Genomic DNA, 12,243 nt, shown 5'->3' with positions numbered 1-12,243 from the left:
TTTCAGCGTTCTTGTGAAAATTGGTTCAACTTTAGGACGATGATCTCTGCGTAAGAGATGATGCGCCGGAAGAATATTTGTGGTTGCAAAAACTGTATTTCTGAGATACGCCGAGTGAAAAAATGACAAACGAGATATCCTGCGTCGTGTGTCAAGATTATGGAGATGAAGTCTTCGCTTTGACATCGTTACACTTTGATAAGATGAAAATGTAGATAAAATGAACCTGGCTGCCTTGGTCTACACAGATTTAAGGTGGCCTGAAAGGTTAACGCTATTTGGATGCCATATTATTGACCCTTTTCGCGGCGATCCCGTGGGCGTTGCCATGTTTGATCACGTGGTGACGCGTCCATTGCTTGCCTCAACTGCCTCCGTTGTCTCCTTGTTTACTATGGAAGTGTATGACGCCGGCGCGGCTTAGAAAATCTCTGTTTTCGGAGATATCGTAGACGGTGACTAGGTGGACGACCCGAAGGTTTGATCACAGCTTCGGAGGACATGCAAAAGCGCTTTCGGATCTGATAAAGCTAAGTCCAAACGGCGCAAGCAGCGTATGTGGTGCTTGGTCTAAAAGCGGGGCTAAATATATATTCCAAGCTATCCAAGCTTTCCGATCATGAATTCAGTAAGTATTACTGCGTTTTGCTCTTTGTTCTTCATTCGGCAAATATTTTGAAGCAGTGGCTTGTCAGTTCTGACTCAGGGAAGTTCCTCGATGCGGCGACTATCTGATTATTTTCTGCCTAATCGCGTGCGGGTGTGCTCAGTTCCTATATATTTGTTCTTCCTGCGCACAAGGCTTCGAACTTAGCTGTTTTCTACATTGTAATACCTTGTGACGGTATTACAAAGGACGGCAGAAAGTCAGGTGGGATGATGAAGTTAGGAAATTCGCAGGTGCAAGTTGGAATACGTTAGCGCAAGACAGGGGTAATTGGAGATCGCAGGGAGAGGCCTTCGTCCTGCAGTGGACATAAATATAGGCTGACGATGATGATGATGATGAATACCTTGTAGCAAATATATATTAACGCTAGTAACTCGCTTACTATTGTGGACCGTCAGGAAACATTCAGCTTCGACCATTCGTGCGCCATAGGTGTAGTCCGTTATTTATTGTGCGTATAAAGTGCGCATATATTCAAGTGTGCGCCCACTTACTCATTCTTGAAACGTCGGCGATAGAGTGGGCGTAAGTTTTCCTGCCATGTGGGACAGATGTGTATAGATAACGTGCACGAAACTTACTATAACAGAAAGCGGCACTACTCCCTTTCTCATTTTTTAAGGAGGGGTACTCACTCTTGACGACGTTCTGGGGATGAAGCCCTTTCTTTGAAGGTTAGCGATACAAGGCTGGCGGATGAGCAAATTTCTGTATCCTCGAGGAAAGCCGTACATCACGAAGTGCCGTTAACACGTTCAGACAGTTGCAGCAGTGGTCCGCGAACTTGGCCACACCGATTCATTCCATTCCTTAACATGCCAGTCACTATTTTTGCAGCCTACTGCACAAGTCTTCAATGCACATGATTCAAGCTAGCATGATTGGAGCACAGTGTGTTACGAAAACTCAGTTGCATTTCCGACAGCTGCTCGCACAGAAGCAAGGTAGAAGCGGTAATGGTTTCGTATTCGTGCGCGGATGCTGAGGAGAGCTATGGCGCGCCGCCGTGAGCGCCATCTTGTTTCTCTAAAGCAAACTGCTCCGCGAAAAGGGTCAATAGAAGTATATTCTAATGCTGACTGAATCAGCATTGTGTAGGCATGTAGCTTCGTTTCGGCATTGGTAGTTGACAAACGGCGCTTTAAGAGACCTAGTTTTAAAAGCTTGACTTGTTATATGCTATTTATGAACGTTACACGTTAGATTAGGCGAGAAGTGCACACCCAGATACTTAAAGAACTGTTTTTTCGGTTATGCTGTTGTTAATCCACATGAGAAAACACCCTCAAGGCTGCAATTTCCCTCTGTGTGTAGGTTCGTGATACCAGGGGTAAGTATTTCAGTTTATCTAAGGGTTAGTATTAAACTTAGCCGTTTTAAGTGCGCACTACATGTACTTACTTGTTTGAATAAACTTATCTCCTGGTTGGCAATATGGGCTTGTTCGATATGAGCAAACTTCAGCTCGGCACTGCTGCTTGGGCTTCCAACTTTATTTGTTTCGTCAACAGAGCAAGAAAATTTTTGTTTATTACTTTATACTAGGCGAGAATACCATTTGCGTTTTCTCTGTTAACAATATATCACAGCAGTGTTCATTTGGGTGCGTAGCGTTATCAGCTTAGAAAATATGGTCGTGCTTTTACGTAGTTCTACGCTATATCCCACAAATGTAATGCAGGCAAGCCAGTTCGAGGTCGTGTAACGATAAATCTCTGATAATCACTATAAAGTTGTGCATTTGTACGTCGACATTAAACACATAATTCTAACAGTTATTCTTATTCCGTTTATCCCTACATTCACTGATATTTTTTCTTAGATTACATTTTTTAGTAAAAAAGCCGCAGAGATTTGCGATTGCATATGCGAACTTCAACTTCTAGCTTATAGAAGTGCGAAACTTTCTTTCTGAGAAACCGGTGTGGGTTTTCTCTCGAGCTTTGTGCCACTTTTGTAAAAGACCTTATCTCATTCGATGACACTATGTTGTGTTTTCATATTTTTAAACTTAAGTGTTGAGTTTTGAAATTTCCTCAATTGATGACTGAAGTTGCTTCTTTTCTAGCTGGCATAAATGCATTTCTTATGGCATATATTACAATATTTCAAAGGATCCCGGAATGGACGTAGCTCCTGTGATGCAGGCACAGAAAACTAACGGTGAGAAAATTTTGACGATTCTATTTGTAAGAAAGTTTATTTTAAACAATGATCACACTTGAAGGCCATTGCAGTGTCAGTGATCAAAGCGAGCCCTCACGCCATCAATAAATAGGTCGTCGTGCTCTCCAGCATGCTACCGAAACCACAGGAACTACTTCAATGCATATCTAACAAGAAAGTATGTCTTAAAAGAATCGATTGCCTTCTATAATTTTCATTGATCACGTGTGACATTCTAGCCGCTGTTAAGTGTTTCTGCGGGCAATAATATGATTCTTTCAATTGTCATATCGGGCTCGTTCGTTCGTTTGTTCGTTCCCATCTCCATGCACTCCACCGAGTGCATTACAGGCACAAGCAAGTTACAAAATAAATGCATTTAGTACAATAATATTAGTCACATTAATGTGGGTTATAAGCATTTTAAAGTTTACAAGATGTACACTGAATGTGTATAAGACGAAGTTGTAGTTTAATACGTTTCGCGTTATATCACGAGGGGATGCTAGCCCTCTCTTTTTTTTCCTCTGCATTGGATTGGCGTGGCTCGCTACGTGCTTGAGCTAGCATTTCCGAGCAGAGATTACTGTGCGCTTGGTTTTATCACTGGGGTTTCAGCAGATCCGCTCGTTGCTCTTTCTTTTTCCTCTGAATTGGATTGGTGCGGCTCGCTACGTGCTTGCGCTCCCATTTCCGAGCACATATTTATGTGCGCCTGGTTTTCACACTGAGCTTTTAACAGATCACTCATTGCTCACGCTAAAGAAAGGCTGTGAGTAGGGTGCCTCGATGCAATGCGATGCACCTTCATACTGGCAAGCGTCGAGCGATGGCTTCTAACAACCGCAGGAAAGAGTATTTATACTGGGTAGCCCGAGCGATCTGTGGTTTCTAATAAACGCAAGAGAGGGTCTTTGCAGCGCACGTGGCCGTTGAGTGCCACCATATCCATCCCAGATGGGACTCCAGCATCGGTGCACTTACCCTGTACCCATCGCTGACGAGGTGGCGCTTTACTTTTTGACAATAACTTTCCATTTTTTTTGCGTGTGAACGCCGGTGATGGGGTTCACAAAGCTCACGCTGTGGTTGACTATCTCCCAATGCAGATTGAGGCATAGCCCCGTTAGCGTCCACTAAATTTGGGATATATATTTGTATGCGGCCAATCCGTCACTATGAATAATGGTCCCCGGTTGAACATTGGCTGCAATAATGGCACCTAGCGTCGCTGCCTTTCGTCCGTCGACCTTGAAAGTAGCTGCACCCCTCTGGTCGCACAGAACATGCCGAAGACCCATGGTCCACCATCTTTAACACCGACGTAATTTTGGCGGCTCGGTGGAAAGTTGTAGCCCGACATTAGGCGGCCTCGATTGTACTTTTGCCCGCCGCGAAGAATGCACTCGTCAATTTGCGCTATCTACCCGGGGCCACCGAGTGGAGGTTGCGCCAGCAGCTCGTCCCTCGCGAACTTACGGGGGTAGTTCCTCCAGTCGGCGTTGGCGTGCTCCGATAGAGGAAACAAGTAGCCGGTCCGTAGCAGTAGCAGTACGTGAGCCAAATCATTTGCCGCCTGGAGAGGTGGTCGTTCGGACGGCCGAGGCGGTTCGTGTTGGCGAAATAACTTCCTTCGCCTCTCTGCCCATGCAGTGCAGCGGTATACCATGTAACTGCGAAAACTGATTTAGACAGCTGTTGCACCGGAAGGCAACCCTGTGTCCATTCTGAGCCTTCCAATATAATGTGCACACTTCGCCTGCGCAGGTTGGTTGGTCCGGTTTGAACCCCTGGTAGTCGCAGGTGCCCAATACTCCGAGGATGACGCCGGACCGGGCCTGGGGCTGGGGTGCGGTGGACGAGCAGCGCTTGAAACAAGAGAGAGCCGAACCGATCGCACGATCTTTAACTCCGCAGCCTAGTCACACAACTCTGTGCTCGGAAAACATAATTTGCTCGCCATGCTGTCTCCGCAGACGACGGCCTTCGCCTAACTCGTCACAGAGCCAGCGCACAGACGTTTTGGAAAGGCAAAAATGACGCGACTCTACGTCGGTCATCTAGGTGAACGGGTCCAGACGGTCATGTTGACGCTTACTGCCGCTGGATGCGATGACACAGGCTGCTGCTGCCTTCGCCATGTTCACGAGTTCAACTCGAGGGGGGTTTCGCGATGTACGGGTTTGGCACGAGTTCGCCTGTCAATCAAAACCATAGGTCACGCCCCGCGCGAGGCATGTAACTCTTGTACGTGCGCACCCACCACGGTTGGGCCACGCCCAACGTATTTTTCGGCAACAGCGACGTGGTGCGGAACTGAGAGGCATTAACAATCTTGACCGGCGAAATAAAACACGCACAACGCACTGTAATCGGTGATGTACTGAGCACCACTGTCAAAAAAAAAGCGTCAACTTTCTTTCGCTTATGCATATATCTTCTTGGGCTGTGTGATGAGTAGTGCGCGACACAATGCGGTGACTTTTGTGGTGCGCGACACGGTGCGGTGATGCGCGACGGTGATATTTGTGGTGTGCGACAAGGCGCGTTGCATTTCAAACAAGAAGCAGACGACAAGGAGAGCGCGCGCCGCTCTACCGCGCCGCGCCGAAAACGACGACGCCGAAGACCGTCCGGCGCGTGAACACGCGGCGCAAGAAAAGAAATCAAAAGAAAAAAAGCCAATCCAATCACAGAGGAACACGGAGCCTCGAGCAGCCAATGAGAAGTCGACGAATCGACCAGAGAAGCAGAAAAAGGAGCCGCACTAGCAGTAGGGGGAGGAGTTCCAGAAGCGGCACCAGGACAAGGTCGGCCACCGGATCGGGAGTTGAAGACGGCCGTCGGGTTCCGGACCCGAGCCACCAGGACTTCACCCGGCCGGGGCCTCCTGCCAACCCGCTCCTGGGCGCCGCCACTCCATCCGTTCGAGAACTGCTGCCCGAGGCCGGCAAGCGTCTGCGCCCGTGGGCAGAACGAGAGCTGTCGGGCTACGGGCCCGAGCTCCACGACCAGCTGCCCGGTCAGAACGCGCCACCGTCAACCCCTGCTGCCAAGCCGCCTGCCTTCCCGGGCATCGCCACCCTGCCCGATAGTCAACTGCTGCTGCCCGAGGCCGGTGAGCGTCTGCGCCCGTGGGCAGAACGAGAGCTATCAGGCTACGAGCCCGAGTGCCACGATCAGCTGCCCGACCAGAACGCCACCACCGTCGGCTCGTGCTGCCGAGCCGCCTGTCTTCCCCCTCCGAGCCAGAGCTGCCACGCTCTGGCAGCCTGTACGACGCTCCGACACAACGTCTTTTGGTGAGACCAATAACGCTTCTCTCGTCGTCTCCGCTTCGCCGCGTCGAGACTGTAGTGCATACGCACACCCGCAGCCTGCCCGAACTTGCCTCATATCATTAGCGTTCCAGCTACGTGTTTTCATGTTATCTTTGTGTGTTTGTTTTTATGGGTTAATTTTCGTTTCTAGTTTCATTAAAAGTTTGTGTGTGTGTTTCCCGACAAACGGCTTTGTCCTCGATTGGGTTCTGGGAGGCTTCGCCTCAGAGAACCGCCAGAAAATATAACACGAAAGAACCTGCTCATCACAGGCTGTGATGGCCCCAAAACATGGTTCATTTCCTTCTTCTTCTTCTTTCTGGGGTTTTACGTGCCAAAACCAGTTCTGATTATGAGGCACGCCGTAGTGGAGGGCTCCGGAATAATTTCGACCACCTGGGGTTCTTTAACGTGCACTACAACGCAAGCACACGGGCGTTTTTGCATTTCGCCTCCATCGAAATGCGGCCGCCGGGGCCGGGATTCGATCCCGCGACCTCGGGCTCAGCAGCGCAACGCCTTAGCTGACTGAGCCACCCCGGCGGGTGGTTCATTTCCTGCATTGTGGCGACGTAACGCACAGCAAATAATTATCGGCACGTCACTGTAGCTGCTTGCAAGGCGTCGATGCGCCGCGGTGGACGACGATCCTGAGCAGTGCGTCGTGTTCTCCAACTACAACGTATCGCAGCTGTCATTTGAGATGGCTGCTCTGTCATCAGTGATGTATCGGAGCCACAGTGTGGCAAACACGGTCAGCGGTCAGCGCAAACACACCCAGTGCGATGGCATTTCTTCATCACAAGCACGGCATACTAAACAATTGCAACACCTTCCTGCGTTCGAAGTCTAATTCCCTAACTGCACACAAGAGCGCTCACCCGCTAAATCTGATTGCTGCGCTGTCGTTAGTTATCCATCTGCGATCGCTGTTAGCTCAGCAGCAGAGGCAATCGGCAAGCACATTGGAGTGAACAACACACTCAAATTTTGCGTACATGTGCACGGAGGCACCTTTACTTGGCAAGCGATGACCAGCGATGAATTGTGTCGCTGGATAGCACGCTCTTTTTCGCAATGCATCGCGGAGACTTCGCTCACGCAGATAAACTGGTGCATTTTCACTGTGCTGCGTCACTACGGACTCTAGAATACCGCACATCAATTTTGCAGCGATAGCCGTTGCCCCCGTCTCAATGGCTATATAGTGTCGTTTCAGTCGGTAAAGCGGCGTCCTTAATAGCCGCCTCAGTGAAAGCACCTGCGGTGAACAGCCATGCCGCAGCGCTGCGTTGCCATTCCCCTAATAGACAGGGAATGGACAGATCATTGTCATGACTAACTTTATGCGTCATCATCACATTGATTTTATCGAGAATAGCAGTGCAGCGCCCCTGGCGACTGCTCACCGTATGAACTCCCTCGTGCGCGCGACCCTCTAGAATGTATCCGTTTGTAAGCTTTCGCCTCACTGTCGCCACTCGCGGCAAAACAGTGCAAAATTTAATACTTCACTCGATGTCCGTTTGTCATCACAAATTTATAGCATTCAAAACGAAAAACCGATACTTTAAGAAATAAAATGTTTGTTATTTTATTTGTTGTATTTCAATCTATTTTAGATTGAGGGAAAGTGTAGGTGCAAGAATGCACCGCATGTGCCCAGTTCGCATTCGACGGAGGATAGAAAGATAATGCTCGAAAAAGGAGGCACACCCTTGACGCGCCCGAGAAAGGCGCGGCAAGCAGCTCACGGCAAGTGTGCAGATAGACAGCGGGACAGTGACGGTAGTGCAAAATTGCGATAACACGTTGATCACAATACGCGGCGCTGGCGCGTTTTGTTGCGCAGTCCTCTGTGCTTGAAGCGCGGAAGCACTGCGCTGCGCAGGGTGCGCTCATGTTCTCATACGCGGCTTTATCTTGACATTTCTTTTTGCCTGCTGTTATTGCACGTTCCTTGGTATCTCCGTTCACTGACTGCCATCGAGCACACTCGGGTAAAACTCGTGCGAACGAGAAACTCAGCGCATCCTGCATAGCACCCCTGCATCATAGTCTTATAAAGATTCAATAGTCGGCACACTTTACCAATGTGGCTGTACTAAATTTTTTAATAGAACGTAATCGAGGAATTTCACCCACTTAGAAGTTTGGGGTAACGCAATATACAAACAAAGAAGGAATATCACAATTTCAATAAATGCGTTCTTACGCGAAGCGCAATAATGCCCCTGTTGAACACTGTTTCGCGGAAGCCACAAAATAATACTGGAAGTGGACGCAGGAAAACGAAAATTATATTCTATTAGACTCATCTAGTGCACTGCAGTGTAGAGTTGATGGAGAACGTCAAATACTAAGCTAAAGAAAGTGGCTCTAAAATGCACTTTTAAGTCGTATACTTATGAAACGTCCGTTTCGCTTAATCAGAGGGCGATAAACTTGTATATGTTTACAATCAAAAGGGATGCATGGACCGAAGACCTGACTACCCGGAACAAATAAAGTACTGCATCGCATAAACTTTTTCCAATGAGGGGTTCTTTGGTTATTGACTGTTAAAGGAGTGGAAGGCCATACAGTATACTGGAATATGGAAAGGCTTGCGCTCATTCAGATTAAATCGCCGACACAATTATCTGTAGGCCTTACCTGGTAAGTGTTACACGTCTAGAAACGGTTGAAGGCTTGTTTAATACTAGTATTCCATAAAAATGATTCTAGAACCAGAAAGATTGTTTTGAGCCAATATGTGATGATATTCAATCTCGGTAGTTAATGAGACAAAATCGACCCAACAGGAGGTAGTGCATCATGAGTGACGATATTTAGGCTAATGACCTTGCAAAATTATCAGTAAACTCATAAGTGATGGAAAGCTGTCGTACATTGGGTACCATGCCTTTCGAAGGTGAGGCAAATTACCGCTTCAGCTAGCGATCGTAAGAGTTTCACGATCCGCTAGTTCATGGCAGTCGCGTCCATGAATAAAAGCACGTAAAGAAAATCCAATGGCAACGAACGCGCAAATAAACTTTCCGTAGGAAGCGGTGTACATTTCATCAGCTAATTTAAGCTTCTGCGAACAGAAACCGAGGAGTTGTCAGCACGGCACGTCTTACGGCAGAACTGCGCCTATAGTCACGATGGTTGATTAGCCCAAGTGCAGAGTCATGCAACGAGCAAATGAGCAGGCAAAGTCTTAATTCGCGAAGGAAAAATCAGGCGACACCAGGTGGCTTCATTTGAGAGACTCCTTGAGAGATTGACGCACTTCGCAAGAAACGTCAGTCAAAGTTATCACGCACTTGTTTAGCTAATGCTGCATGTGAACATTCCCGAATCACGCTGACCGTACGGTCCAGTGCTTTGATGACATTCAGTTGTAATCAGATGCCGAAAGAACCTGAAAGTCTCAATTAAAAATACGGCAGATCCTATCTCATGGTGACTGTCGATTGTAATGCGCTCAGCATGGAAGCAATGTAGCAACCCACCCTCTTGCTGAAGACATGTTTATTTAAAATCTGTAGTGGCCATTCTGAGACGTTCGTTGCATCAGCTATATGCGACATACACTATCTCCGGTATCGGCCCACTGTGCTACAACACTAAGTTGCCAAGGTCGCCCATGATCTTGAAGGCAACACGACGACTTTGTGATGACGATGTGGTGACGACCATGGAATGAAAACGAGGAATATAGTCGATTAATAACAGAGGAGGTGTAGGGACGACGGCATAATGAAAATGAGATAGCGATTCTGAAGTGATGATGATGGAATAATTGCGATAGGGTAATGACGATATGAGGATGCAATGGGATGACGGCAAGTGCATGGCGACGATGGCGTGACGACGACTGTATCACGAAGAGTGTATGACGAACGTGGCGTGACGGCGACAGTATGACAACTCGATGACAAAGCCTGAAATGACTACGGTGGAACGACCACGACGGCAGCAAGATGGCGGTGTGGCAACAAATGCATGACAACTGTATGATGACGGTGGCGACAATGACACGAAAAAAGTCATATTGAAAGCTGGATTGCCGACGATGCAATGACTACTAGCGCATACCTAGTGTCCAAAGCTATTAGACAACTTGTGTCACTACGTTGTCGTAAAAGGCGCGTTGATGACGGCAAAACGAGTCAGATGATGGAGCTGTAATGACGACGACGGAACGACCACGACGGCATCACAACGACGAGAGCGTTGTCAGACAGAGAGACGACAGGCAAGCAGGCAGGGCAGGCAGGGCAGAGCAGGCAGGCAGGCAGGGTAGGCAGGGCAGGCACGGCAGGCAGAGCCGGCAGGGCAGGCACGGCAGGCAGGGTAGGCAGGGCAGGCACGGCAGGCAGAGCCGGCAGGGCAGGCACGGCAGGCATGGCAGGCATGGCAGACATGGCAGACATGGCAGGCAGGCAGGCTGGCAGGGCAGGCAGGCTGGCAGGGCTGGCAGGGCTGGGCAGGGCAGGGCAGTGCGGGCCCCGGTCGGCAGGCAGGCAGGGCAGGCAGGGTAGGCATGGCAGGCATGGCAGGCATGGCAGGCATGGCAGGCATGGCAGGCATGGCAGGCATGGCAGGCATGGCAGGCGGGCAGGGCAGGCTGGCAGGGCAGGCTGGCAGGGCAGGCTGGCAGGGCAGGCTGGCAGGGCAGGCTCGCAGGGCAGGCTCGCAGGGCAGGGCAGGGCAGGGCAGGGCGGGCCCCGGCCGGCAGGCAGGCAGGCAGGGCAGGCAGGGCAGGCAGGGTAGGCAGGGTAGGCAGGGCAGGCAGGGCAGGCAGGGCAGGCAGGGCAGGCAGGGCCGGTAGCGCAGGCAGGACAGGCAGGCATCGGACCTGCCTGCCTTGCCGGGCAGGCAGGTAGGCAGAGCGAGGGCTACACCTGCCGGATCTCATTTCGGAATCAGTCTATTGCTGTGTCGTGAACGTCGAAACCGTCATGGTTGGTGGGATTCGAGACATCTGCATTTGATGTCCTTTTCGCTTTGAGGGCTCGGCGGCCTGTAGAACAGGTGTCACCGAATACATTGGTGTTCCCGACTTCGCCAGCATCGAAGTTGTCGTCGCAATGGTCTTTAACGCGGACAGGCAAGTTATTCACTACCGTTGGTTTTACACCCACCACTCTGCTTGACAAGCTAAATTACTGGTCACGACAGTTCACATCGACATGAGAAAACTGTAAACGAGTCTTCATAGAAAGACTGAGCGGTCTTTCGAGTTTTGCGCTGTGAGTAATGTACCATACCGCCACGTGCTGCCCGGGCCAGCAAGCAGTAGCGGCCTGCGGTGCGAACGCAGCATGCAACCGACGTCCTGCGCCACCAGAGACCGAGGAAGGAGTAGCGGCCACCAACGCTTGCAGGCGCGCGCAGCAGCTAAGCCCAGCGGGGGCGACAGAGAAAGAGCTGCGGACCGCGTATGGGCTCCGTCGAGGCACGCTGGTGACGTGGCGTCGAGGAGCTACCCTCTTCCTTCACGCGACACCTGGGTTTCACATCAAAATATTTGCTTAGGGAAAGTGCTCTCTGAAGTACCAAAAATCTCATATCGCCGCAGTACACTATTACAGACATGTCAGTGCACGCAAAAGTAAACCCTCAGTGCAACTCCAACATAGCAGTTTGTTGTCATCCCAGGTGTGTGACATGCAAACAACTTAAACATGACACAAAAGTTCAGAGCATGGCATGTGAATATGTGCATTCAATTTATTTTAGTCTTGCGTTCGAGCCTTATGTAAAAGCTGCAATGTTCAATCAGCCACAACGAAAAGCCGCGAAATAGTACAGACAATCAATGTTAGAACAAACGGGTATCGCGTGAACAGGGATGAGAATCTTTCCAAACCAATAGCCTATCAATTCAAGCTACGAAGTCCCAATTTTGATTAACTTAAACTACACAGTCTGCAGAAACGTTTTCAGTCTTCCACAGAGAATAAATACAATGTCGTATTTCATCCACAAGTTCAATATATTCCAACCGCGCCAATAAATATTTCAAAGGGATTTTTTGTTTCATTCAGTAAACCAATGGCCCAAGCATAACATGTAGTTTTTCTTTGTTATTTA

The 12,243-nt window shown here is 49.4% G+C and overlaps 1 protein-coding gene across 2 annotated transcripts in view; it reads left to right on the top strand.

Annotated features, from left to right (window-relative positions):
* The window catches only part of LOC125947571 (uncharacterized), a 38,947-nt gene that overhangs the window by 8,894 nt on the left and 17,810 nt on the right, over positions 1 to 12,243 (top strand). For both annotated transcript variants that reach the window (XM_049672616.1, XM_049672615.1), the window contains exon 3: positions 2,739 to 2,833. In XM_049672616.1, the coding sequence (XP_049528573.1) occupies positions 2,739 to 2,833 (95 nt within the window). The remainder of the gene's footprint in view (positions 1 to 2,738; positions 2,834 to 12,243) is intronic.

This window comes from Dermacentor silvarum, chromosome 8, assembly GCF_013339745.2.
Source record: "Dermacentor silvarum isolate Dsil-2018 chromosome 8, BIME_Dsil_1.4, whole genome shotgun sequence".
NCBI classification, from domain to species: domain Eukaryota; kingdom Metazoa; phylum Arthropoda; class Arachnida; order Ixodida; family Ixodidae; genus Dermacentor; species Dermacentor silvarum.
Note: the sequence above shows the minus strand (reverse complement) of the source record. Positions and strands in the feature narration are given on the sequence as shown.